This window comes from Halichoeres trimaculatus, unplaced genomic scaffold, assembly GCF_033239565.1.
Source record: "Halichoeres trimaculatus isolate MK-OKI-2021-1 unplaced genomic scaffold, fHalTri1.1 fHalTri1_scaffold_15, whole genome shotgun sequence".
In the NCBI taxonomy this organism is placed as follows: domain Eukaryota; kingdom Metazoa; phylum Chordata; class Actinopteri; order Labriformes; family Labridae; genus Halichoeres; species Halichoeres trimaculatus.
The window spans coordinates 3,070,821-3,098,671 of NW_027437193.1; the positions used below are offsets into that span (position 1 = coordinate 3,070,821).

The 27,851-nt window shown below is 39.9% G+C and overlaps 1 protein-coding gene across 3 annotated transcripts in view; it reads left to right on the forward strand.

The window, feature by feature from the left end:
- The window catches only part of LOC141804586 (nuclear receptor coactivator 2-like), a 72,608-nt gene extending 47,555 nt beyond the window's left edge, over positions 1–25,053 (forward strand). Inside the window, exons 6-23 of one of the 3 annotated variants that reach the window (XM_074689091.1) lie at positions 1,536–1,713; positions 1,797–1,985; positions 3,819–3,920; positions 4,213–4,353; positions 4,662–4,809; positions 7,249–8,476; positions 13,724–13,979; positions 14,081–14,296; positions 14,401–14,598; positions 14,693–14,801; positions 14,875–15,043; positions 16,695–17,015; positions 19,952–20,029; positions 20,128–20,539; positions 20,946–21,180; positions 21,273–21,423; positions 21,538–21,606; positions 23,225–25,052. In XM_074689091.1, coding sequence (XP_074545192.1) covers positions 1,536–1,713; positions 1,797–1,985; positions 3,819–3,920; positions 4,213–4,353; positions 4,662–4,809; positions 7,249–8,476; positions 13,724–13,979; positions 14,081–14,296; positions 14,401–14,598; positions 14,693–14,801; positions 14,875–15,043; positions 16,695–17,015; positions 19,952–20,029; positions 20,128–20,539; positions 20,946–21,180; positions 21,273–21,423; positions 21,538–21,606; positions 23,225–23,236 — 4,212 coding nt within the window. In that variant the 3' untranslated portion in view covers positions 23,237–25,052. Of the gene's footprint in view, positions 1–1,535; positions 1,714–1,796; positions 1,986–3,818; positions 3,921–4,212; positions 4,354–4,661; positions 4,810–7,248; positions 8,477–13,723; positions 13,980–14,080; positions 14,297–14,400; positions 14,599–14,692; positions 14,802–14,874; positions 15,044–16,694; positions 17,016–19,951; positions 20,030–20,127; positions 20,540–20,945; positions 21,181–21,272; positions 21,424–21,537; positions 21,607–23,224 lie in introns of all 3 variants that reach the window. The other 2 variants (XM_074689093.1, XM_074689092.1) reach the window with 2 other exon arrangements.
- The last annotated feature ends 2,798 nt before the right edge of the window (positions 25,054–27,851 follow it).

A 27,851-nucleotide genomic window follows, 5' to 3' on the forward strand; every position in this document is an offset into this window, starting at 1 on the left:
ACCAATGAGCCTCCTCGTTACAGCTGGAGGAGGAGGCTCGTGTAGACGTGTGGACGGCTGTAAATTCAGTTTTTGGTTGAATTTACACTGTTGGTAGTGATTCTACATTCTGCTTCTAGAGCAAGGGTCTTCAACCTGTGGCTCTGGAGCCTCATGCAGCTCCTTAAATCCTCTGCAGTGGCTCTTTGTAGCTTTAAAAAATATTATTGAAATAAAGATATTTTATTTTTCTTACAGAGGGTATTGATGATTAAAGACCCTGACACTTAATAAAATCCTGCTGTCAATAAAGCCTGCCACCGCTCTACTTCACCTCCTACAACATCAACAGCCCACCAACTTTCCATGCACCTGTGGCTAACCTCAAATTTTACAGCCCTGGGAAGATAACTACATCTACAAAAAGACTAATCTGGAAGAAAATACTGATTTTAATTCTGTGTGGATAGATTCATTTAACTGACAACGTACCAGCTTAATACACATGCTTAACATGTTAGCAAACTACAAAATATGACACATTGAGTGATATAATCAATATATGTTATACAATTCAAGTTTCTTTCAAAACAAAATTGTTGTTTTTTGAAAAGTTTATCAAATTATATTTTTATTTTTTTTTGCAAATTTTTGAAATATCAAAAAATGGCATGTTTTTTAGATTTTTTTTTTAGATTTTTGCTAGTTTTATTTTTTATTTTTTGCAAATTTATTACATTACAATATATTTTTTTATATTTTTGCAAATTTTAAATATTAATATTTTTGATTTTTTTCATTTACGAATTAAAAAATTGGGAAAATTTTGAAATAAAAAATATATATATATATAAATATATTTTTTAATAAAATCAATTTTGTAAAGGTTTTTTTTTTTTGCAACTTTTGAAATTTTTCCAATTTTCTTTATTATTTTTATTATTAGTATTATTTTTTACCACTGTCCTTTTCTTTTTCAAGTGATGGACGTATTTTGAAAACAAAAAAACGAGGACACATTTACAATTTTATAATTAAAAAAATAATAATTTAGTGAATTATTCACTGGATGTCTAGTTTGTTTGGGATTTTATCCATTTTTTTGTCTTTACTGTGAAGATAAAGTAGATTTTGTGGCTCCTGAATGACTTTAATCCAGGTGAGCTGAGGAAAAATGGCTCGTTTGAAAGTGAAGGTTGCAGACCCCCTGCTCTGGTGAATGTGGCTCATGTGATATTTATTCACACTTGATGAGTTTTTAGCTGAGTACTTATAGGAAAGGCTGTAGTTAGGATGAGTAAAACCTCATTTTTGCTTCCACGTCCGTTAATTAAAGTTAATCAGCTTTAGGTGGAAAGTTTAAATGAACTTTAATTAACTTTCTCTTTATCCTTTTTACCTTTTGACTTTTTTCTTTCCCTCCTGTGGGTTTGAAACTTTTGCATCTCCGTCTGATCTCGCTCAGCTCTTTGTCGAATTTCTCTGCCTCCAGTTTTCAGGATACCCCTTCCTCTCCTCCTCCGCCCTCTAACTGTCTCCTCCTGCTCCTCCCTCAGGCCCTGGACGGCTTCTTCTTCGTGGTCAACATGGAGGGCAACATCGTGTTTGTGTCGGAGAACGTCAGCCAGTATTTGCGCTACCAGCAGGAGGAGCTGATGAACACCAGTGTCTACAGCGTGCTGCACGTTGGCGATCACGCCGAATTCGTGAAGAACCTGCTGCCCAAGAGCCTGGGTAAGAAACGCCGCCCATCACCACCAGGACAACGTGTTTCATCTTCAGTTTAACAACCTTTCCTTCTGCTCTTCACCTTTCAGTGAATCACCGCAGCAGCGATTCGTCTCACAGGAACAGCCACACCTTTAACTGCCGTATGCTGGTCAACCCGCACGCCGACGGGGAAGTCCGGCCGCCGTCTGACCAGCTGGACACAGCGCACCAGAAATACGAAACCATGCAGTGTTTCGCTGTTTCTGAACCCAAATCTATCAAAGAAGAGGGCGAAGGTGCGGCGTCTTTAGTGTTTCCTTCTCTCACTTTGTCTCAGTCCAGGTCCCTCTTTTCTGTCTCCCACATGTTCCACTTCTCCCTCCGCCCGTCCATCCCTAACTTGACTTCCTGTCATCCTCCCGTCACTCCTCCATCCCTACTTTCCCCAGTCTCTCGTGCCTTGTCCTCCTTTCATCACCGCTCCTCTCTATTTTTCCTCCCATCCACCGTGAGGGACTAATTAATGCGTGACACTTTGTCATCCTCCCATCTTATCTCATCACACGCACACACAGGGGAAAAGTCTGTCTGGCACTCTAATTTTAGACGTCTGACAGCCAGAAATTGTGCCAATCTCTCGCCAGAGTGAGGACGGTGTCTGGTTGACAGATGGAGGGTGGCTGGTTGGGACTGAGGCGTATGCTGACGATTAAACTCCAGATGTGACTGAGTGGTTGGAGTCAGGTGTCTCTCAACCAGATGTCTCCAGGTCTAATTGACTCAAAAGTTGTCCTCAACCCGTCTCACGCTGTAGTTTTCGGTGAAGTTAAAGTTATCTTGATGATTGTTGAGTTACATGAGGAAACAAAGAAGGGACTCGGCGTTTCCTCACAGCAAACGCTGGATGTTGAAATGCTGAGCCCTAACCCTGGAGGATTCTTTCCGTGCTCTGCGTTCCTTCTGTCCGTATTTTTGCACATTTCTGACCCTAAAGCCCTTTGCACACGATGCGTATTTTTCGCATGAATATTTTGCACGTTATTTTTATTTTTTTCGACCTACTGTTTTTCAAGGTTTCACATCAGTAGCTTTTGCTAAGCGAAACTGCGGCCTTTATTTTTTCAAACCAAAGTTGAATTTTCTAAAGTTTTGCTTGGGACAAGTACACATTCGACCAATCAGAACGCTTGTTGTTGACAGGTCACATACCAAAACATTTAACATTGATTGTGTTTCTGTCCCAGCCCCTGGTTTTTTACGGAAAAAGACATAAAAACTACAAAAACAGCGATAACAAAGACATCGTTTGGAGGAGAATAGCTGCGCAGATTGAATTTGACGCCTCCAAATTTTTCGCAATTTTGTGCCGTTTATTCGCGTCCCCGTTGGTGTACAAAGGCTTTTGCCCTAAAGCTTACGGATACGGGCCAAATGCACATTAGCTTTACCAGCTCCACAGTCGCCATGTTTGTTTTTGAGTTTGTTGTTGTCATAAACTTTTACTCTGGGCGGCTCCCCCTGGTGGATGTATTGGTCAACAGCAACGCCAACGTAAAAGACGCGTGGAAGTGTAAGGCAGTGACAGGAACATGGATTGAGAAGGACAAAGAGAGGGAGGAGAAATGGGCCTTAACCCTAGTCTGTGGTTTCCATGGTAACAGATCGTCTCCATTCATTTCAATGGGCCAAAAATCTTGATAAAATGCTGAATATTTAAAAAAGTACAAAAGTTAGAAATGCGAAACGTACACAAACCCTTCTCCTGAATGTACCAGACATATCTAAACGTCAACGGTGAAAATCTGTGATTATTTGTTGGAGGAGTAGCGAGCCAAAAAAACATAAGGAAGCTGAGTATTACAACATAATGGAGCAGATCTATCACCTTGGGTATCACCTCGAGGTTTTAATGAGGGATGCTGTGAAGTCGTAACAGGTGGGAACACCAAAACCGCGACCTCCCAGGAGGAGGGGAGTGAGCTCACACTTACCTGCAAACACACACACACTCATTCAGACACACACACAGCTGAAAATGAATAAATATGGGCTGCCCTTCTTCTTTTAAGCTCATATGTTTTATTTTGGTTGTATTAAAGGATCATTCTGACCTCTCTTTTTCTCTTTAGACTTCCAGTCCTGTCTGATCTGTGTGGCGAGGAGAGTGCCGGTCAAAGAGCGACCTGTGATGCCAGCTTACGAGAGCTTCACCACCCGTCAGGACCTTCAAGGTACGACTGCAATGAAAAAGAAAAAAGGTTTAACAAACCTGATTCTTTACAAGCAGCTCTGTGTCTTTCTTTTGTCTTTAATATCTCATAACGTTACCACCCAGCCTAGGGGGTTCAAGGGGTACCACATCCTTTCTTGTAGTAACACCAATCAGACGAATTGAGTTGATTTAAGACTCAAACTCTTGCTTAGATTTCAGACTTTGCTGTGTAGCTGCTTCAATCACTTGTACAAATCTTAAAAACTCGTCATTTATCTGCTGTCATTTATCTGCTGTCATTTCTCTTCCAGGAAAGATCACGTCCCTGGATACCAGCCTGCTCCGAGCATCCATGAAGCCGGGCTGGGAGGACCTGGTCAGGAAGTGCATCCAGAGGTTTCACCTGCAGAACGACGGCGAGATGTCGTTTGCCAAGAAACACCAGCAAGAAGGTGATTAAGACAGCTCAGAGCTGATCATAAACAGACAACTAATAAATGTTTTATTTTTCATGCTTAAATCTCATCATCCTCTCTGGTTGTATCGTTTCCGTCGAGTCTTGTTCTTTCTTTTAGGTTAAATGTGGATTTGTTGATGTTTTTGTTGGCGTAGTTTCTTTGAGGAAGCAGCGCAGAGGATAATCTACTTAATCCATGCTGGAAGTGTTTAGGATATTAAGCACCATTGTAGCTCACCAGGAAGTTAAGTTAAGATTATTTCTAGGTGGAAGTTTTGGTAACTTTCTGTTTTCTCTTCGCAGTGCTGAGGAACGGCCACGCGCTCAGCCCTCTGTACAGATTCAGCCTCACAGACGGCACCATGGTGTCAGCTCACACCAAGAGCAAGCTGGTCCGGTCTGCAGCCACCAACGAGCCGCAGCTCTACATGTCCCTGCACATCCTGCAGAGGTACGGACTGCTCCTTTATTATTTCACTCAAAAAGAAGAGCAGACGTCTGAAAAAGTGAATATTTAGAGTAATTAACCCTCAGGTAGTCGTGTTAGTCAACATGGAGTAATTTTTTGTGAGACCTTTTTTCCATGAAAAACCTTAATATTCAAATTTCCTTTTTTTTCTAAGGTCATCAATAAACTGGGGATCATTTATGACCCTTTGAGGACACAAGATGACAAAAACTTTTATAATTATTTTTATAATTTTAACCCTTTAAATGCCCATTTAATTACATGATGTCTCTGATTTTATGAAAAAAAAACATAGTTTTGTTTCACATTATAAATGTTGAAGGCCTGGGGATTTCTTAAAAAATACCAGGCTTTAGTTATACACAAGATTAGTTAGAAAATTAATTTTTTTGAAGAGTCAGATTCTTAATTTCCTTCTCTTTCGGTAATAAGAGGACAAAAAATGTCCCAATAGGTCCCAGCATAACCACACGTTTTGATTGCACCGTCACTTTACACTTTACAATATCATTATTCATTTTCTAATTTCAGGGTTTTATTTTTACTGTTTACAATGAGATTGAAAAGTTTCACTCACATTAATAAATGGTAAAAGCAACTTAAAAAACAAAAGGCGCATCTTAAGAGGCAAGATAATGAAATTAATTCAATTTTTGCAGTGTTTTTTTATTTTTTGCATCCCAGACTTTTCATATGATTTTTGGCTTTGAACTTAAGGCATACACATGAATGTATAGATGAAATAATAAAGACATCCCGAAAAAATATAAACAAATAAATAAATAAATAATAAATTGGTAAAAACTAACAAAATAAAATGGAGAAAAACATAATTATAATAATAATAATAATAATAATAATAATAATAATAATAAAAAAATAAATATTATTATTATTATTATTATTATTAATAATAATAATAATAATAATAATAATAATAATAATAATAATAATAATATTTTTCATATTACTATTATTAATAACAATAGCAATAATAATTATAATGATAACAATAATAATAATAACAAACATAATAATAAAATTGATATAAAAATAAAGATAAAGATATATAAATACAGTTTTTTTTCTTTTTTTTAATTGGGCTAAGGCTGAGTGAAAGATTGAGAAAAATGAGTAAAAATATTTATCTGTAATAATGTAATAATGTTTTTATAGTAGTTTTTGTTGGAGGTCATTTTGGTCCTCTTATGTCCTTAAAGGGTCATAAATTACAGGGACAGATGAGGGTTAAATGACCAGAAAACAACTTCTTTAAAAGCTGTGACTCAAAGAAAAAAGAATCAGGTGAATGTTTTTCCTGATGGTGTTATGTGAAGTGTGGGTCTCCTTTTCATCACGTTTGCTGCCAGCGTTTGTGGTTTCCTCTCGATTGGGACAAAGAGGAGGGAAACAGCAGTTTGCATTAAGAACAAAGAGCTTTTTATAACCCCGCCGCTGTATGTTTGGACCACAACTGACACGAGCGCTACCAGTCAGTCCAGTACACAAAACCTCCGTCCCCTCCCCCCTCCCCTCTCCCATCACTGGGAGCGACCGCTCCACGGCCAGCGGCCAGCCTTTGGTACGAGCATTCAGAGTTAGCAGTTGGACGGCCATCAGGAAACAATGCCAGGACTGTTACCCCGAGTATTCAGGGATCAATGGCAACAACTTGGTTGTTTTACTTCCACTAGTTTCACATTGAAAATTATCGCTCCAGCACTCAGCCAGCACAATCAGAGCTTTGTTTGTTTGGTATGGGGCTGAAGCCGCTCTGTGTTTAAAGCTCTTTTTGTGTTTCCCCAACTGTACACACCGTAACAGAAACGATCGCTGCTTATGATTGAAGAAATCTGCAGAGTGAACTTTCTGCCACATCTTAAAACATGAACAGGGCTCTAAATATTCAACTCTGACTCATCTTTATTTATAAACATAAACATAAATTTGCAAAGAGTGAGTTAATTCAACATGTGAGGAACATTATGTCATCAAATATTTAGAGAATCTGATGAAAACTCTGAATAAAAGGAACAAAGACTAAAAGTTAAGCTTTCATGTGGCACTACATTAAAAATACAGACATAGCTCTGTAGTGGAAGTCACCGTATGGGCTGATAATCACTTCTAAAAACCACTGACCAGCATGACTTGGATTGTTGTTGCCTCCACAAATTCAGGGTAAAACTTTTCAATGTGGCCAAAAGGTCTGGTGATACTGGGTTCAGCAACCAGAATCAGGCATTCTTTTTGGAAACCTTGGATTCTGTGTCCCATAGTTTAGCATCTTAAATGCCGTTTGCTTCCTGGAGGGGTAGAAAACCTTTTTCTGCATTTTATCAAAAGAAGAAAAATGTATAAAAAGTGTGTTTTTATACACCGAACATTACGGTAAATTTAGTTTCTGTTTTCTTTCTTCAGGGAGAACATGGGGGGTCTCAGCGCAGACACACCCAGCAGCCAAGGCATGACCCCGACCAGCATGAGCGGACCCTCCCCTTCCCCTGATGCCAGCGTCACCAGCAACACCCACCACTCCACCATGGCCTCAGGAGCGCAGGGACGAGCCTACGGGTCCAGCCGGTCGTCCACCCCTCAGGGAAACAGTCACTCACTCAAACTGGGCAGCCCCTCGGCCCAGGGGAGCCCCAGCGTCTCCTCGGGGGCCCAGGGTGCCATGCTGTCTCCTCGCCATCGCCAGAGCCCCAGCATGGCGACGAGCAGCAGCTGTAGCAGCCCCCACCTCCCCCAGTATCCAACTGGTTCCTTCTCCCCGGCAGCTGGCCTCCCCTCGCCAGCATCCGTGTGCAGCAGCACAGGAAACAGCCAAGGGTTCAGCTCCCTCAGTGCTCTGCAGGCCCTCAGCCAGGGCCACAGGGTTTCCCAGGGGCCCGGTGAGGGGCAGCATCCAGATTCACCTGACGGAAAGCAGGTAGGCCTTCAGAGCCCTCTTCAAAGCAGCAGCACTGGGAGCCAGCTGACCAAGAGCAACCCAGGCCTGGATGCTGACCTGTTTGGAGATTTTGGGGAGCAGCAGGACTTGTTGTCCCCCCAGAATCAGGAGGGGGAGCAGGGCGAGGGGAAAGATGGGGACCCTGACAGCTTCGAAGGTAACGGAGGCCTGGAGGAGCTGGGCGACGCCTCCAACCGCCTCCTGAACACGAAAGGCCACACTAAACTACTCCAGCTCCTCACCACTAAACTCGAACCCTCTGATCCCAGCTCGCCACCTCCTCTCGGGGACGACCAGAACTGTAAGGACCAGCTGGCTGGACTGGGGGGCATGGGTGGTGCTGGGCACAACAACCACTCCACTTCGCTGAAAGAGAAACACAAGATCCTCCACAGGTTACTGCAGAACAGCACCTCGCCCGTGGAGCTGGCAAAGCTGACAGCCGAGGCAACTGGGAAAGACCCGATTGGTCCAGAGTCTGCTTCGGGGGACAGCATGGCCGCCCTGGGGGAGCTGTGCACCAAGCAGGAGCCGGGGAGCCCCAAGAAGAAGGACAACGCGCTGCTTCGTTACCTGTTGGACAGGGACGATAACGGCATCCTGGATAAAGCCATAAAGATGGAGCCCAGCGATGGACCCAAGCTGTCCAACGTGAAGACGGAGAAACAGGACGCGGGGTTCAACATGGCGGACCAGGTCAGTGACGCTTGTGGTCATGTTTACCACTTGGTTTTGTTGTTTCCTCTTTCCTGAATGGCTTCTCTGCCAGCTTTGTTTGGTCTTAGCTGTAAATTGGGTCAGGTGGAGGTTCAGAGTCACGTTTTCCAACATGGGGTTAAAATGTGAGACAATGGTGTAACCAGTTCAAAGTGTCGTACGTTTTATTGAAAGAGCAGGTGCTCTGACAAAACCGTTAGCTTCAGGAAGGAGCTCTGACCGGTCCGCGGGGGGAAACCATTCAGAGGTTTTTATCCTGGATGGTTTGGAGTTCATGGGGAGACGCTTCTTTAAGAAAGGGGTGAAAGTGTTTGTTCGGCTGAGGATGAAGTTTCTAAGATAATGCTCCAGGTTACAAGAGCAGGAAGAAAAAAGAAAGGAAACAACAAAACAGGCAATTTAAAAAAGAAGAGTTAAAGCCATGAATCAACATTTTAAACCCAGAGTGAACGTTCAGGGTTTTTTTTTAGCTTCATGTTTTATAGTAGTTATGACTGTTGTACAGAAAGGGTGCTCAGTCTGACCCCCTGAGAATGTGGGACCCTGTACGTCACGTTTGACTGCAAAAACCTTCAGACTTCAGAAGAACTAAAAGTCCTAAATTTAAAAAAAAAAAGCTCCAAACATGTTTGGTTTCCTATTCCAGTAAGAACAAGAAGTGTCAAAAATATCTCATTTTGGATTCTGCTCACTCGCAACTTTCAAGCTTTCTACCTCAAAATAATTTGTTGATCTCCTTCGCCGTTGTTTCTTTGCTTTACTCAAAGCTCCTTTGATTCTTCGTGCTCACCACTTAACAGTTCACTGCAAAAACTGAAATCTTATCGAGTACTTTTATCATACTTCAAGTAAAATATGTCTTATTAAACTCACTATGAGCCAAATTCAACTGATGAGGCCAGAAAATTGTCTCGTTTCAAGTTGTTTCAAGACAAAAATGAGCTGAATAAATTTGCTAGAAGATTTGCTTGAAACTAAAATAATGTCTTAAAACAAGTTACCTTTCTCTTCTTCTCTTAAAACAACTTGAAATAAGACATTTTTCTGAACTGGTCAGGTGAATGTGGCTCATATTAAGTCTAAAAAGACATTTTCACTGATAATAAGACAAAAACACTTGATATTTCAATATTTTGCAATGTTCAGAAACAAGGGCTGGAAAATAAGTTACATGTAAAAGAAAAAAAAAATCAGACTTAAACTCTTATTTTAACAAATGACTCTGAGACATGCTGTTGGAAATGAAACTACAGCATTTCAACAGCTGCCTCCTCCTTTTGGATCAGAATCTGGACCATCTAAGTTGTCTACTAACACTAGCTTTACTCGTTCTTCAGATTTATGTTGGTGTTTTTCCACCTCTGCATTTATTTGTCAAAGCACTTAGGCTCTTTATTTACAATCTGACCAACATATAGATTGTTAAAGCCCAACAGATACCAATAGATGTATAAATTAAAGCTGCAAGCAGTGTTGGTTGGGTCCTCGCACAGGTTTTATTCCCTTTCACAGTTGAGCTGATGTATTATTTCCCCTGATCAGTCACATGACCAGCTGCACGGAACTCTCAGAGTGTGACATCATCACCAACTGCTGCTGTCTCAGGAGTGAAATTGACTGAAGATTTAGAAACATCTCCTCATACTTGCCAAAATTTTGACCAAATCTCTGTAGAAAAAAAAAGATATTTTTGTTGTAAATTTTGTCAGGGACCCAGCCGCGTAACTCTTAAAGCTGTACCACTTTAACTTTTCTGTCTAGAGGCCCAAATGCAGCACCTTGTGTGGAGCTGGATCCTCCTCTCCCATTCATTCTAATGGTGGGAGCTGAAAGGGCTTCTTTGGGGCTCACCAACTTTGTGGGCTTGTCATTTGAAAACTGTTTGAGATACAACAAATTCATACACAGTTTTTGTAAAGCAGGGTCCACTCTGTCTCCTGAGGAAATTTCAAGCCGATACCATTTATGGCCAAAGAGAAGATAATTTTTGAAAAAGGCCCAAAAAGTTTGTTCTGTATGACGAATTGCCAGCTTCCTGTTTGAGATAGGTCCATGGTGTCTTGTATTTTATTTATGTGTTACAATGTGAAAAACATTTTGGTGTTGGTTTGATCTCTCTATGACATTCCCACTGCCCATTAGAGCCACTTTAGAGTGCCTAGGTGGCGCTAGAGAGCAAGTTTTAGTGTTTAGGGAGTCAGTTTCGGTAACATGATGTTTAAGGGTTAAATTAGGGCTCAAAGACCGGACAGAGTAAGAAGAAGAAAAAGAAAGGGAGCAAAAACAATAGTGTCCTTTCCATTTGTGCAAGGATCCCGAAAAGTGACGACAAAGCAATCGAAAAACAACAGAAGCCAAACCATAGCCCCGTCTTTGCTGCTTCATCTTCCAACAGTTCCTGGGTAGTTACGGAGAAATACCTTCACATATCTGTCTGCGAACACGCTCCTGATGTCGCATACTGTGTTCATTTTATGTGTGTGTGTGTGTGTGTATTTGTGTGTGTGCATATACACTGTGGCCAAACAGAGCTGTGACTGTGTCTTACTGTACATCACACATGACCTCATTAGTGCCGGCAGTTTATTTTTAGCTCCTCCTCTATTCATCAGCCAAACGGCCGGAGGAAACCAATGCTGTCAGCGGGTGGGTGTGTCACTTTGTGTGTGTGTGTGTGTGTGTGTGTTGTGGTTTGTATAACACTGAATGCTGGGGAGGGGCTCTGTTTTTACAGTCTTCATTAGAAGTAAATATCAGATGTCTGTTTTTTGTTACGTAGAAGAGTCTTTTTACACTTTTAGCTCGTTTTTCTACATTTTCTAATCCCAGGGGACTTTTTTTAATCCCTATACAATCTGTTAGTGCAGGTCTGTTTTGTAACACCTTAGCTTGTCTTTACTTCTGAACAGTGTCCATTCTTTACAACAGCTGTCTTTAGAGATTACCTGAAATCCTCCCCTCATAAACTCCTCTGAACACAAGTTGAAACGAGGTTATTCCAGGAGGAAAATAGAAACATTTTCTGCAATCATGTGGGTTGTGCTCTGAAGGTCTCATATAAGGAGAAACATGTTGTTCCTGTCTGTACATATATAGTTTACTCATCCTCCAGAGAAGCTCAGAGAGTTTTTCTGAAGCCACCTACAGGTGAACATGGTGATTTGCTCATGTGGGTATAACCTGGTGATCTATCACCTTATGATGCTGTCCTGTAGCTTTAACATTTCAACAGTTGCCTCCTCATTTTTATATCAGACTCTGGACCATTTGTTGGTACACCTTTGCTTGATCTTGTGGAGGGCTCACCAGATTTGTTTTGGTGTTTTTCCACCTCTACATTTGTCAGCAAAGTGCCTCATTTTAAGGCATCACTAACTTCTCAGATCACTGCATAACAGTGAGGTTGGAAAATCAGAGGCTGCAGAAGCTGAATTTGTGATGTTTTCTGCAACTAAATCAGGGATAGACCAATGATATTGGCATTTGCCTTTTTTCTAAAAATCCCCCCGGCTGATAAGAAACGATTCAGAACTGGGTTATGTTGACTCTGGTGGTGCCTCTCAGGCCCCGTTTACATGACAACACTTTGCAGTAAAAAAAAAATCAGTGTTTACACGGGAACTTTGAGGGATGAAAATGCTGTAGTAAGCATTCCAGGCCTGTAGGTGGCGCTATAACTGTCTTGTCCAGAAGCAGCTTTTGGTAGATCTGCTCTGAAGTAGAGTTGGGTCGATCATCTGGTGTATTGGTGAATGCTAAGAGCAGAAGTGGAGCAACAGATGCTCATTTTGTTAAAGACAGTCACAGATTGAGCAGCACAAGCTCAACACGGTAGATCACGACGATCATAATAACGGTGCTGTTGTCCTGTTGTATGCACTTACGCAAAGTGGAGCGTGATGTCAGCGTTTCCACTGAAAACACTGGCTTACTGTTTACACGGCCCCGTGTTTACACGCCTGTTTCCGTGTAAACGCGAGGCCGAAAAGCAACAAAACTTTTGCGTTTCAGCCTAAAACCATTGTCATTTTTTACATTCTGTTGCTTTTCGGCCTCACGTTTACACGGAGACGGCGTTTCAGCCGACCTTTAACGCAAACTCCAGAGTGGGATTTTCCTGAAATGCTGCTGACACCGTTGCCGTGTGAACAGTGTAAGCGGCTTCTTGACAAGACAGTTATAGCACCACCTACAGGCCTGGCATGCTTACTACAGCGTTTTCAGTCCCTCAGCGTTTCCATGTTATCGCAGATTTTTTTCACTGAGTTTTAGCGTCCAAAGATGAAACGTTGTTGTGTAAACGGGCCCTCAGTCTTCAGTCACTACTCTGTCTCCAGCATCGTCCCACCCACAGTACCTCCTGATTGGTTACTCACAGAAAGCTGTGCATGCACTGTGCTCTCACACAGCAGAGAGGAAAAAAGGGAGAAATAGTTGTTTTAAGAGGCAAGTTTAGGCAGCAGGCTCTCCTGAAATCCACTTTTTAAAGTTTTATTTAACTTTATAAGACATGCTGCTGAACCTGGGAGCTGTTTAATGGATACATGCTTCATGGCTTTAACAGGAAGTTAAGTGATGGAGTCTGTTTAATTCAAAACTTTGACAGAACCGGAAATCAGAAATACTTTATTTATTCCAGTGTGAAAATTTGGTATCATCTTTACTCTTCACATTTTACAGCATTTGGAAAATATGATGTAAAGGGTCATGACATAAAACAAGCACTAAGGTATCCATAACTGATAATTACTAAACCAGATGAAAACAGATATTACAGTGAGTGAACAGTACAAAACAGGATATAAAGTTATATAAAACAGATGTTGCATTTAAAAGAACTGTATTTAATAGAGTATGGCAGTTAGGTGTACTGAGATTAAACAGATTTCGACACCAATGTTTTCACTTTTATTCCAAATGAAGAAACGCTCCAAACATCTGTTTTCAGTCCCCTTGTTGACAATAATCAGTATCTGTATCAGCTCTGTAAAACTATCTCTAAACTGAATTCAAAAGACCTCCAGGGCACATTGTAAACAGCTATGAAATAATAAAAATCACCTCAAAGTCAAAGAGGGATTGAAAGATGGCTTCACATTTTGATGGATAAAAACACAGAGGATCAAACTTTTTAACTAATAGAGATACTGATTTTTTGGATATGTCTAAACCTGGTCTATTACACTCCACTTCCGTCTGTCTGATCCGTCCTCTTTCTGATCTCAGACCAGTGAGCTGGAGGACCTCCTGGAGGACCTGCAGAGCGGCGGCCAGCAGCAGCAGCAGCAGCAGATGTTTGGGGCTCAGCCACCGGTCAGAAGACCAGCCACCTCCTCCTCCTCCTCCTCTGTGCCACCTGGTTCCTCTGCAGACAAACAGACCATCATCGGGAACATCCTGCAGATGGGAGACGCCATCGCCACCAGCAGCAGCAGCAGTCCTCCCAACCAGCACCGAGCGTTCCCCCCTCTGGGCCCTGCAGGTAAACCAGTCGGTCTCAGTTCCCTGTGTGATAAATGTGGAAACCTTTGTCATAAGTCTGTCTCAGGATGTGCTCTAAAGACTCTTCCTCCCCTCTCACAGGCTATAACGGCGCCAGGCAGATCCAGCCGGGTCGAGTCGCTCCTCCAGTCAGGAGCGGCTCTCTGGACGGCAGCATGGGCCCCAACCCCAACGCAGGCAGACCTTTCCCTCCTCAGCACAGAAACAACGCCCCCTACTCCTTACTGCAGCAGCAGCAGCAAGGCATGATGGGAACCCATGCAGGCATGGCAAACCAAGCGGGGATGGCAAACCCAGGTCAGACCGGACTGAGTGAACCTCCGTCACCTCTTTGTTTTCAGGAAACATCATGACGCCGTCCGTCAGGAAACTCTAACCGTCTCTAAATCTTTCTCATCCAGGCATGCTGAGCAACGGGGCGATGAGGGGCCCAATGCAGCAAGGCTGGGGCCCCCAGGGGCACCTGGGAGCTGGTGCAGGGCAGATGATGGGCCAAGGTGTTGGACCTGGTCGCATGGTTCCCAATATGAACACTGCCATGGCCAGCAGGGGCCCCCATGGATCCAGAGCCATGGTCAACATGCAGATGATGGGAAACGGTGAGGAGGAGATGAAGATGAAGATGATGAACATGATGATGATGAATTCTTCCTTGATAAAACTTGACTGACATTTCATTTTTCTGCCCCTCAGAGATGGAGATGGCAAACCCCGCCTACACTCAGCAACAGGCTCCACCCAATCAGACGGCACCGTGGCCCGACCGGATGATGTCGATGGATCACTATGGAAACCAAAGCAGGTACGGCCTCACCCCGTTCCACATCAGAAAACTCAAACATGGAGCCAGTATGATGACACCTGTGTCCTTCCAGACCACCGTACGGCGTTCCTCAAGGAGACGGGATGGGATGCTGCAGCACGGGACCTGAGGGGCAGCCCGACGAAGGAGCGCTCCTGAACCAGCTCTGCTCGGTGCTGAAGGACTTTGAGGGTCTGGAGGAGATCGATAAGATGCTGGGGATCCCAACGCTTGCTGGACAGGTGAGAGAAAGAAGAGGGTCAGGGCCACTGAAAAGAAAACTGTGGAGGGAGGTGGAGCCAAAAATATTTTTTTACTTTATATGGAGGATTTCTGCTTTTCTTCATCAGAATTTTATCTTTTTCCTTGAACCAGGATTGGGAAAACGGCCATAATTTGGACTTCAATTCCAAAATTCTGCTCATTCAATAATCTCAGAATTATGACTTATTTCATAAATCAGAAAAGAGAATTCTAATTAAAGAAGTAATAATTTTAATTATAACTACTGATTTTTTTAATTTTTTATTTTGTTTTATTTTATTTTATTTGTTTATTTATTTTTTTATTTGTCTATTTTTTTATGTATTCATTTTTTATTTATTTTTTATATTTTTATTTATTTATTAAATTTATTTAGTGGAGGTGGGGGGCTTTTAATGCCTTTAATGATAGAGGAGAAGTAGAGTAGGAAAGTGGTGAGAGTGTGGAGCAATACAGGCCACAAGCTGGACTTGAACCCAGGCCACCTCAACCGCTATGCCATCTGTGCCCCTATTTTGTTTTATTTTATTTATTTTACTTTATTTTATTTTGTTTTTTTAAAATTTTATTTTATTTTATCTTATTTTATCTCATTTATTTTATTTTATGGTTTTATTTGATTTTATTTGATTTATTTTAGTTTATTCATTTTATTTTATTTCAATTAATTCATTTTATTTTATCTTATTTTAATTTTGTTATTTTATTTTATTTTATTTTATTTTATTTTTTGGAGTCTAAAAATTGGGATTCTAAGATTAAGGTTAGATTTGTGGAAAGTTAGAAAGTTTAGTTCGAAACAGTCACAACCCGGAGAGGAAACACTGACTTCTGGCTTTAGTCTCAAAACTCAAAGGAATAAAAAAAACTTTGGATTAAGGATTAACTTAATTCTGGGGGAAAAAAAACTCAGAAGTCAATCAGTAATCTTAGAAGTTAAATTTTTTTAACCAAATCCAGAGAAAAGAGAACTTTAAGGGAAAAGAAAGAATTCTCAGAAAATAAAATTCTGGGACTGAAGTCAAACTCTGAGAAAAGTTAAAATCTGGCTTTCATCTCAGAATTCTGAGAGGAAAAACCAATGAGAACGAAGTACAGCTCGGTGAAAAAGTTTTGTTGCAGCTTTTAAAGGTTATTGAAAACCTCAACAGATTGCTTTGGCTAAAAAGTTTTGTCAAAGTTGAACAAAATCTCAACAAGGAAGTGTGCTGGATTGAATATCTTCCTTTAAAACTTTTTTTTTCTTTTGCTCCTGACTCAGACTGTTATTCTCATGGAGGTAGACGACAGCTGTACAAAGATGATCCTCACACAGATCGAGCGTTAATTAATGGAGGAAACTGCTTTTTTGAAACCCTTAAAGCTGCTAGACTCTATTGAAAAGGGAATAAAAACATTTCACCTTGCTTTATGTGAGATTTGGGAGCTGACTGAAAGGGTTAAATGTGTTATTTGGAGTTTAAGTCTCGAGTAAACACTGAAAAACTGTCAGAAAAAACACAAACAGAAGCAGAAGCAGAGTGTGTCTTCATGTAGGAGGAGAAATTACTGACGTGTGTGATCTTAAAGGGACTCAGCGCCTTTGTTATTATTGAATCCACTTAGTTTGATCCCTGTGTCCCCCTGCAGGGCCCCATGTCAGACCAGGACCAGTACCTGGGCTCCTCGGACCCCTCAGCCTCCATGAAGCCTCTCCTCTACGGTCAGCAGCACTACGGCGGGCAGCAGTACAGCAACATGCCGCCTGACGCCGGTTTCCACGGCGCCTCGATGGGCACCCACATGGGGCCTCAGAGGATGCCCCCTGCTGGTTACCCTCCTATGATGAGGATGCCTGGAGGTGTGGGGCCCAGACCGGCTGGGATGAGACCAGGGGGGCCTAATCCAGGAGTGCCCCCCCAGCCCAACAACCTGAGGCTCCAGCTGCAGCACAGACTCCAGGCCCAGCTGGTAGGTACTGCAGATATCCACCCTCCATCCTCCTGACGTGTTGTGAGGTTTACACTCCGCAGGAAGATTAATAACCCTCAGTGCTCGAGTGCAAACTCAGTCCTGAAAACCAAGACTCCAGTCCAACAACACACATGCTTTCAGGGTTCACTGAGTCCAAACCGCTGCAGCCTCCGAGGAGGAAAATATGTTCAGCTTTCTGCCTCCATCAGCAATTACCCCCCGCAGAGACACTTAGTAATAACACACACATTATGTTCCTGTACGTTTAATAAGCCGGACTCCCTCATGAGGAGGAAACACAAACAAACAACCAGTCTGCTCCTTTTCTCCTCCGCCGTGGTCATCTGAAGGATTGCATGCTCCAACCCATATGTTTCACTTCATCCCTCCTGAGGTTCTTTAAATCAAACTACATATTTATGTGAGATTCGCTGCTTGTTGCTTAATAACAAGTGGAAGTCTAAGACTGCCACCTGGTGGAGGTTGGAGGAAACAGCAGCTCTGTTCAGGCACAGCTGGTTGAGATGTGAGACACGACTTTTACACCTTCATCTCCAGGTTTCTGTCAGTGTGAGTGAGGAAAGAGCGAAGTGAGAGTTTGGAGAAACTCAAATTAAAATCTTTTCCTCTTCACGTTGAAGCTGCTGACACATCTTTCATGCAGTTCTTGATAGTTTTTTATCTTTGTCAGGATTTAGGAAGGAGTCTTTGTTTACTGATGGAAACCAGTCATTTAAAGTATTATCACCATGAAATCAGCAGAAACATGGAAGTCCTAGTTTTGAGCAATCACTCACAGACTTTTATGCTTTTCTCCTGATTTGATTCGTTTAAGATCTTTGGGGATTTGATCTAAGCTGCGATTCTCTGATATTTCTGATTTTAGAGATTTTTATTTGTATTCTTTAACACCAGACCATGTGAAAAAGCTGAATGATGATGATGCTTACAGACTATATCAAGAACCATGCTTTCCCAAAAATTGCACGTCACATGTGAGTCAGTTTGTGGGATTAATTCAGGGGATCTGACTTCATGTTACTAGATCAGGGCTGCCCAAACTCTTTTCAGCAAAGGGCCAAAAATGAATCAGGGTGGAGGGTTGCGGGCTAAAACTAGACATTCATGTTGCAGCGCACCATATTAAATATTCCTGTAGCATAATTGTGCAAAATAAATAAATAAACTCATACAAGTAATTTTAAAAATGAAGACACAAAAACTAGGCCTTTGTTTTCAAAGACATTCAGCACAATATGACCAGAACAACATGGGACACAGCACGCTCTTAAGAAACTAATAATACATTTTCCATCCTTTTAAAATGAGGAATAGTTTTAAAACTGTTGACTTCTGTATTTCTATTAATTTATGAAGATTACATTCATTTAAAACAGCGACTTTCAGGCAAACTGCTGTGGGATCAGTTTCTGTAAAAAGCGCTCCCAACTGTTTTTAAACTTTCTCGTGTCAGAGCACCACTGTCTCATACGCCCCTTCCCAGCTGTGACCCTGCATCTTCTCACTCTCAGGTCCTGGACTTCCAGATCTGAGCCGACAAGACTAGCGCCACCTTACTCTCAATGTAACACAGAGTTAATTTGTGGCCAGGAGAGGAAGTGCAACAATAAATAGATAATGAATGAGAAATTCAGGCTGCTTGCTGAAGGAGATTAATAACGATAATTAAAACTACATATATATAAAAAAAATCAAACATGGGCAGTGGGCCTAAAAAATTTTTTGGCTGGCCAACTTTGGCCTGAGGGCCCAAATTAGACAGCCTGTACTAGAAAGTTGAAGAGAAACATTTCGCCCTCTCTTGTTGAGAAACAGTAACTTTTTCTAACTTGGCTAAAAAACAAAGGCTGCTTTTCTGGGTCTGTTTTGGAATGTACTGCTCTGATTTTCAGTTTCAGAAAGCAGAGCAACAGCTGATGTATTTTTTTCTTGCTTTTATTATAAAAGTACCAAACAAACTATGGGTAGATTTTGACATTTAGTTGATAATATGTAACGAGATTACCAGGTACAGTATTAAACCTAAACAATTAACAAAAAACAGTGCTGAAGAAGCAGGAACAGATAAATTAAATTAAAAGTTAATAAAAAAAGTTAATAAAATTGAATAAAGAAAGAATTACATTATTGCTTACTTGTTATTATTACATTTGAGAAAGGATTTTTTAAGTGATTGTATAATTTTATATTTTTCATCCTTTTTTATTATTTCCAGGTACATTTTACATTTATTTAGGACAAAAAAAAACAGGTAAAAGCTTTAGGGTCCTGTTTCTATGAATTTCATTGCAGAATCATCATATTTGATTAATCTTTCACCAAAAGTTATATTATTTGTTTAAAAAAATCTGGAAGGGACTGACTTTTTATTTACAGCTGTTGGAAAAAACACTTCCATATAATCCACAAATGGTTTAAATGAAGTGAATTAGCGGCTTTAAGTCAACACTTCTTTTGAAACTAGAAGTGAAAAGATTTAACAGTTTCTTTCCCATCACTTCACTTCTACCTCACGGCCTGTCTAACGTTAGTGTTGTTGTATTGTAGTTAAAATGCTGACTCATTCCAGTGGATGTTGGTGATTCACCAAACAGTGTTAGCACCGTGCATTGTGGGAAACAGTTTGCCAGGTAGACTGGTCCGTTGCAGACTGGGAAATTTTCCTGGATCAGAAGGACATGTGGGGATTTTTGACAAACAGCAGATTTTGCAACTTTTCTCATACTTCCCTTCTACAGACTGAATTTCAGACGGATCAGTTGGCACTGCTAGCGTAGTATGAAGTTTGGGACTAAAATGACCAATTTAAATTAAAAAAAAAAAAGGATTTTTGAACAAAAAGTCAAGATTTAAAAATCCTGATACTCATATAAACTGATTTTTTCTCCCTCCCTGCTCATTTGTCTCCACAGAACCGTCAGCCAATGGTGAACCAGATGAGTGGCGTGTCGAACATGAATCTACCTCTCAGGTCAAATGTACCAAACCAGGTCGGTCTAAGCAGAAATAAGAAGGGCAAAGACTGATGAAGTCATTGAAGCATCAGAATGAGCGTAACCACAGCTGACCTTTCCGTTTCCTCCTCCAGGGAACCCTCAATGCCCAGATGCTAGCCCAGCGTCAGCGCGAGTACCTCAGCAACCACCTACGCCAACGCCAACAGCAGCAACAACACGTGCACCAGCAGCGTGCCATGATGATGCGGACCCAGGGCATCAACATGCCCAGCGGGGGCGCCGCTCCCACGCCGATGCCCATGGGCGGCACCAACCCACGGCTCCCTCAAGGAAACCCACAGCAGTTCCCCTACCCGGCTTCCAGCTACGGTACCGGCCTGCCCTCTCCTCCTCCTCACCCCAGCTCCACCAGCCCCTTCTCCTCCCCTCTCTCCCCCAGCCACCACCTGGCTAGCCAAGGCATGATGGGAAATGTGGGCGGGCAGTACAGCGGGGTTATGAGTCCACCATCACAGCACAGTGCCTACCAGTTCAGCAGTGCAGGTATTTGATTAGAGCTGAGTGACGGCATCGCAGCAGTCTGTGTGCGCTTCATGGCCCGCTGTGTTTCTGCTTTTTCCTCCTGTGGTAAACAAACAAACAAACAAACAAATAAACAAATGAAATCTTCTCTTTTCCATTCTGGGCCTTTGGATTGGGGGTTGCATGATGCTTCTTTTTGTTTGCATTAGCTCTTCCTCTGCCACATGTAGCTGAGCGCTGTCTTTGATTTTAACCTTGCCGTTAACCAATCAGGAAGCTGTGTGTGCTCTGGTAGTATTTAAGATTTGTGTTTTTCAGATTAAAATTTGAGTGGACAATCATCTTTTGGCTGATTTCTACAACAGTTTGTGTCTTTGATGTGTTCAGTAAATTTTTTAATCATAATTTAATTGACTTGATTCTGCAGGAATGAGCCAACAACAGCAGCACCAGGACCCAGTATCAGGCTATCCATGTGGGGCTGCGACCCCTCAGAGCCCGATGCTGTCCCCCAGGATGGGACAGGGTCAGAGCCCCATGCTGCAGCACACCCAAGGCCAGCCCCAGTCCCAGGGCCCAAACCAGGCAGGAGCACCAAGCTACCAGCAAGCCACTGACCACAACGGGTGGCCCCAACCTGCCAACATGTCCACCAGCAACAGGTGACTTTAGGTTTCACCTGTCACTACACACCGCATGAACATGTTTGTGTAAATGTGTGTATAAACATCATGCTCGTTGTCTCTTCCTGTAGTGTGTACCCTCAGCAGTCCCAGTCCCAGTACTCCCAACAACCCAATGGAGGAATGTACGGCGGCAACAACAACATGAACCTGGGAGTCATGGGCAGTAGCGGCGGCATGAACCAGATGTCAGCGCAGATGAGCTCCATGAACGCCGAGCACGTGAGCACGATTTCACACAGCACCACCCGCTCCTAATACCAGAGTTTCAGTCTTTGGGATGCGCGAGTGTCTGATGTTGATCCTCCATCACATCTGCATCTTTGTTTCCTCCAGGTGTGTGACAGCATCCTGGGGCAGCTCGCTGAAATCGACATGTTGACACAAGATGGTGAAGCCAATTCTGTGAGTAGAAGATTTCTGAATTTGTGGCTCTTTGACTCCTTTGCAGTGGCTCCTTGTAGCTTTCAAAAAAATATTAAAATAAAGAATTTTTATTTTTCTTCCAGAGGGTATTGATGATTAAAGACACTGACACTAAATAAAATCCTGCGTTAACATTTAGTTGAACTAAATCTTCATCCAATCTGTCAATAAAGCCTGCCACCGCTCTACTTCACCTCCTACAACATCAACAGCCCACCAACTTTCTAAACATGCTTGATATGAGCCAAAACACAAGCAAACATCCAAATAATTATGAGCATGCAAATGTTATCAATATGTTATCGAATTAAACTATTATTTCAAATGTTGCGAAAATTTTATGTATTATAAATTTGTTAATAAAATGAAAGAAATGTTATAATATATTCAGAAATTTATTTTATTTTAGGAAATTTTTGGTATTTCAAAAATGTTTAAAATTTCTGCATTTTTTAACATTTCAACTTTTCCAAACTGTTTTTGCAAATTCATTATACATTTTTCAAATTCAAAATTAGGAATTTTATTAATTTATAATATTTTGGTTTTAGGCAAATTTTTGAAATTCTATCAAATTTTGCAATTTTAAAATCACAATGTTTTGATTCATTGTAACTTTTAGAAATTTTTGCAAATATTTATATTTTTTTCACATTTTTTAAATTTGAATTTTATAATTTTTTTAAATTGATACATTTTAGTTTTTTGCTAATTTTAATATTCATTGCAATTTTATTAAATTTAAATTTTGGAATTTTGTTAATTTATAAGATTTTGTTTTTTTGGCAAATTTTTGAAATCACATTGTGTTTATTAATTGTAACATTTTAAAACTTCTGCAAATGTTCTCAACTTATTGCAGTTTTTAAAATTTAAATTATGTTATTTTGTTAATTCATTACATTTTGGGTTTTTGCACATTTTTTGAATTCTTACATTTTTGCAAATTTTTGAAATCACATTTTTTTTATAATCGTAACTTTTTAAAAAAATGTGCAAATGTTCACAATATTTTTACAAAATTTTGAAATTGAAATGTTATTTTTTTCAGTTATTATATTTTATTTTTTGCATTTTTTTTATTGTAACAATTTTTGTAAGAGAGGAAATTTGGGAGGACAAACTCTTTATTATGTTGAATGCAAGGATTCATTGGTAAACAATGCACTTCAGTCAATCTGAGAAGCTGTTGTCTTATTTATGAAGCTAATTTTTGTCAGTTAAACATATTTTTGAAATTTATTTGGTTTAAAAAGCCCTGAAACAAATTTTAATTCACAAAGAGGTCGGTCAGTTATGATCATAATGAATTTGGTGTCCCACAGGGCTCAGTTTTAGGTCCTCATTAATTCTCAGTGTATGTAATACAACCTGCCTCTTAACACAGCTCCTGCTCATTATTGTATCTTCATATATGTCATTTCTTAAAGCCCCTGTGTCGAATATTTGACTGAGAACAAGGAAAACATCCAGTAAAAAGCCCATCAACTTTTTATGACGTTGTTTCAGTGATGCACCTACCTCTTTCTGCATTTCTGTTTTCTGTCAGCTGCACATTTGGCTCCTTTTTCACGGCTCTGTTTCTCTTTTTTCACAGAATTTCTGCTGACCTCAGACGCCACAGAGACCAGGTAACGCAGGAGCTCACGCAAAAACACTCAAACCTTCTCTGCTCAGCTATCGGAAAAGCCTCGAGTAGCGAAGGACGGGTGACGGCTCTGCTCTCCGTCACACCAGCCAGCTCTGAGGCTCTGCAGGAGAGGACGACTTTATAAACAACAGATTAAATCAAACTTTTCAGGTTTGTGAGTGAAACTGAAGCAATGATGTCAAAGTTTGAAGCTAGAATGAGTGTCGAGCATGAATGAAACCTCTGGATTTTATCTTGAATGGTTCGATTTTAGAGCCGGACTGAAAACTTTAATGAATGAAAAGGTTTATAAAAACAAAAAACAAAAAAACATTTTACAATTATTTATAGTTTTGAAGAAGTTTTAGAGATTCTTTGTACGACACAGAAAATCAAGGATTTGTCTCCTGGTAAATCTCCCAAAATGGTACATTTTGATGTCGATTTAAGAATTAATATATTTGAACTGCTGTAGTCACAGGAGAGCTGTGTCCTTGTGTCAGGACTTTTTGAATGAAGGTGAATGTTTATAGTGTACATACAAAGATTTATTATTCCCTCTTTTGCCCTCAGTGACACTTGCAAAGCAGCAGTTTTTGGCGTTTTAGTCCAGCAGACATTTCTCAGAGGGAACATGTCTAATTGGTTGAACTTCACACCAGTGGGCGGAGCTTAAAATTCAGTAAAGTCTCTTCTATTCTTAATCCAGCGGGAATTCGGCCAGTCAAAATGATTACAAAAATGAGCAAAAGATTTAATATTAAAGACTTAAATTGACTATATAAGTTTATTTTTGCTGCTGTGAGTGTTTGAGAATATTCTGATGAGCAGATTGGTGTCCAGAAGAAAAAAAGATGCAGTTCCCCTAGTGTCCACTGGAGGGCACTGAACCAGCTCTGCCTGTTGTAGATTACTCACTCTGCTCACTGTGTTTCAGCCAATGAGATATTTTCCTCTCTGCGCCATCTTTGCTTACAAAATAACGACATGGGTACAACGATGAAAGTTTGTGTTACTGCTTTCAAACTTACGCGTCATAGCTGCACCGGCCTGCAGGAGGCGCCCCGGCTAAGCTCTCTGCCGTGCTGAATTCACAGTGTGTTATTTTCATGTGTTGAGTGAAGCTGTGATTTTCGGATGATGAAACAGTCTCTGCCCGCTAAACGTACTGTGTATGAATGAATGAATGAGCGGAGGCAGCCTCACAGAAGTTTTGCACCAGGGACGAAGACGAGCAGGCGATCCAGAACCTCTACAATCCAAAGTTACAGGAACTTCACAGACTGGACCTCAGATGTTTTGGGAATAGTTTCATCAAAAACTTTTAAAGGTGCTCTTTGTATTCATTAGGTGCTGTCTCATAAGCTTCACTGTAACTGTCAAACGGTATCTTGATCAGACGGTTTATAAATCTGTAAAGCACACACTGGAATAAAGATGGAGGGTAACGTTTCCCTCAAAGTATCAGGGCCATGTTGAAGAAAAAACTGAGATAAAGAGAAAAAAGTCACAACAGAATAAAGTTGTTATATTAAAAGAATGAAGTAACTCTTTGGATAATGTCCCTTCAAAATGATTCCCACCAACCTACCCTAAAAAAAATGTTTTTCCCTCTATAATTATGAGTATTCTATGTTGCATTTTTTTTAATGAGAAAATTTGACGATAATTTCTCATGATACAACTTCGGTCTTGCAAAACAGCAACTTCTTGCTAATTATATTATATTATGACTATCTCATGAGATTTGAACTCCATCCTTGTTTTATTTCAAACTTATTCTTATCAGTTTGCATATTTTCCCCAAAAGTGTTATAATCATATTTCTCACAACATTTAAACTTTGGTTTTGAATTATTCCTACTTTTATCATCAAAATATTAAAACTCAATACTTCTATTCGTAAAAGAAAACTATTCTTTTTTCTCATGATCTGAAATCGCATATTATCATTCTCATAAAATTACAACTTAATTTTTATATCAAAACCAATTCCATAATAAAAAGCCAACATTTTAATTACGTACAACTTAATTCCCGTAATATTCTCATTCTCATTCACATGATACTACAACTATTTGTTTTTTACAACTATGACTTAATGTTAGTGGTATCAGTTATCTGATAATAACCAACTTGGTTATCAAGATAAAGTGACTAAATACTAATGATCTAGGACTTTTTCTCCTTATATCATTCTCATGATGTTAAAACTTTATTTTCATGAACAATGAACTTTCAAAGATCATGACATTTTAATTGTATTAGACTTAATTCTCGTGATATTTCAACCTCATACTGATTATGTTCAACTTTATTGTCATGGTTTTACAGTCTCATTCGTGATACTGAAGTAATGTTTTTCATTAAAAGGACTTTGTTTTAGTGACATCAAAACTATTCACATAATACACAACCAACTTTCTTATTATAGACGACTTAATTGTCATGACATGATCATTCTCATTTCCATCATACCACAACTTTTTTTTTTCTTTTTACAAACTTTGACTTAATTTTAGATGTATTACATCTATTCTCACAATATTATGATTTAATTCTGATAACGGACTTGATTCTCAAGAAAAAGTGACTACATACTAATGATCTAGGACTTTTTCTCATATTATCATTTTCATGATATTCCAACTTTATTTTCATAAATGGTTAATTTTCAAATATCATGACATTTTAACTGTAAACGACTTCATTCTCATGGTATTATGACCTCATACTGATTATGTGCAGCTTTATTCTCATGGTTTAACATTCTCATTTTCATGATAATACAACTATGATTTACATATGAGGATTTAACTATAGTAATTACAACTATTCACATAATACACAGCCAACATCCTAATCATGTACAACTTGATTCCCATGATATTATCATTCTCATTCCTAGGTTACTACTTTTGTTTCTCTTTTTCAATCTTGGAATTTATTTCAGAGATAGTACATTTATTCTCATAATATTATGACTTAACTCTAATAATAACCAACTCTGTTCTTAAGATAAAGTAACTAAATACAGGTGGTCTATGACTTTTTTCTCATATTATCATTCTCATGATATTTCAAATGTATTTTAATCAACAATTAATTTTCAAATATCATGACATTTTAACTGTAAACGACTAAATTCTCATGGTACTATGGCCTCATTCTGATTATGTGCAACTTTATTCTCATGATTTAACATTCTCATTCCCATGATATTACAACTATGTTTCTTGTTAGGACTTTGTTTCAGTGATATCACAACTATTCTCATTATATCATGACTTAACTCTCATGAAAACCAACTTAATTCTCATGATAAAATGACTAAATTCTGATGATTTATGACTTAATTCACAAGTTATCATTCTCATATTACAACCTCATCCTTATTAAGTGCAATTTTATTCTCATGATTTAACACTCTCATTCCCATGATACCGCAACTCTGTTATATTAGGCCTGTAGTCTAATGAATTCTTCCTCAATTCTCAACATAAAACAACTTTCTTGTAATTTTATGACTGTAGTTTGGTTAAAGAACTTTTGTGACTTTTTTGAGTAATTTCTTCTCGGAACGCTCAGATTTTTTTCTTTAATGCGGGCCTGAACAGGAGAAGAATGTAAAACAAAGCAAAAAGAAACACTGAAAGAAAACGTTGGTGTTTCTCTTTATCTAAAAACTTTGATCCCATTGGCACGGTAATGTTTACTCCAGTGTGCTCCCATTTTATAAAAATCCCAAAGATTTCAGGAGGAAACCTCTGAGAGAAAATGTAAGCCATGAAAAATGTTCCTGAATGTCAAACTGTCTGCAAAGTTTCAAACAATCGTAAACTCGTGTACATAACTCCTGATGTTCTAGATGAAGTCAAATATTTTCTCTTGATTTTGAGCGAATATAAATATATATATTGAAGAGTTTCTTGATTCATAGATGGATATTTTATCTATTGCGAAATACTGTAATTCATGTAAGTACCTTAAGATGCTAAAGACGAAGCATAATGCCTTAGATCTGTGATTCTGTCTGGTGTTTAACTGTCTGGTTTACAGCTGTATTATATAACTGTCCCGTACTGCTGAGTGAGTTTTTCACACTTCATACTGTAGCTGTAGGAGTTAGACAACCTGGATTTTTTATTCTAGTATCTTCTTTCAAGAAGTGACACTGAACAGCGCGTGCATCGTCTCAAGGAAAGTAGAAGAACAGCGTGTTAGCGTTTTTAATCAAAGTGCATAACCGTGCGGTTGATTTTGACCTAGTTGTTTTGTATTGTTGCACCTTGAAGAGCACAATGCATCAGGGAGATTCTCCCAAACTAACACAGTGTTTTTGTTTTTTAAAGGGGCATTTCGTGATCTTTGACTTTTTTTGATCTCATCGACCAATAAGCTCGGCAGCAGCAGCATCTCTACATCGCATCTGTGCGCCTAGTTTGCCTGTAGATTACAAAAATAACAAGAAGCCAGATATGGAAGCAGTGATGTAGCTCTAACGCTCAAACATACATCTCACACATCTCCGGGTTTTCAATCACGACACTTCTTATTTGATGAAATTTCACTGAATGAAGTCACTCTGGGAAAG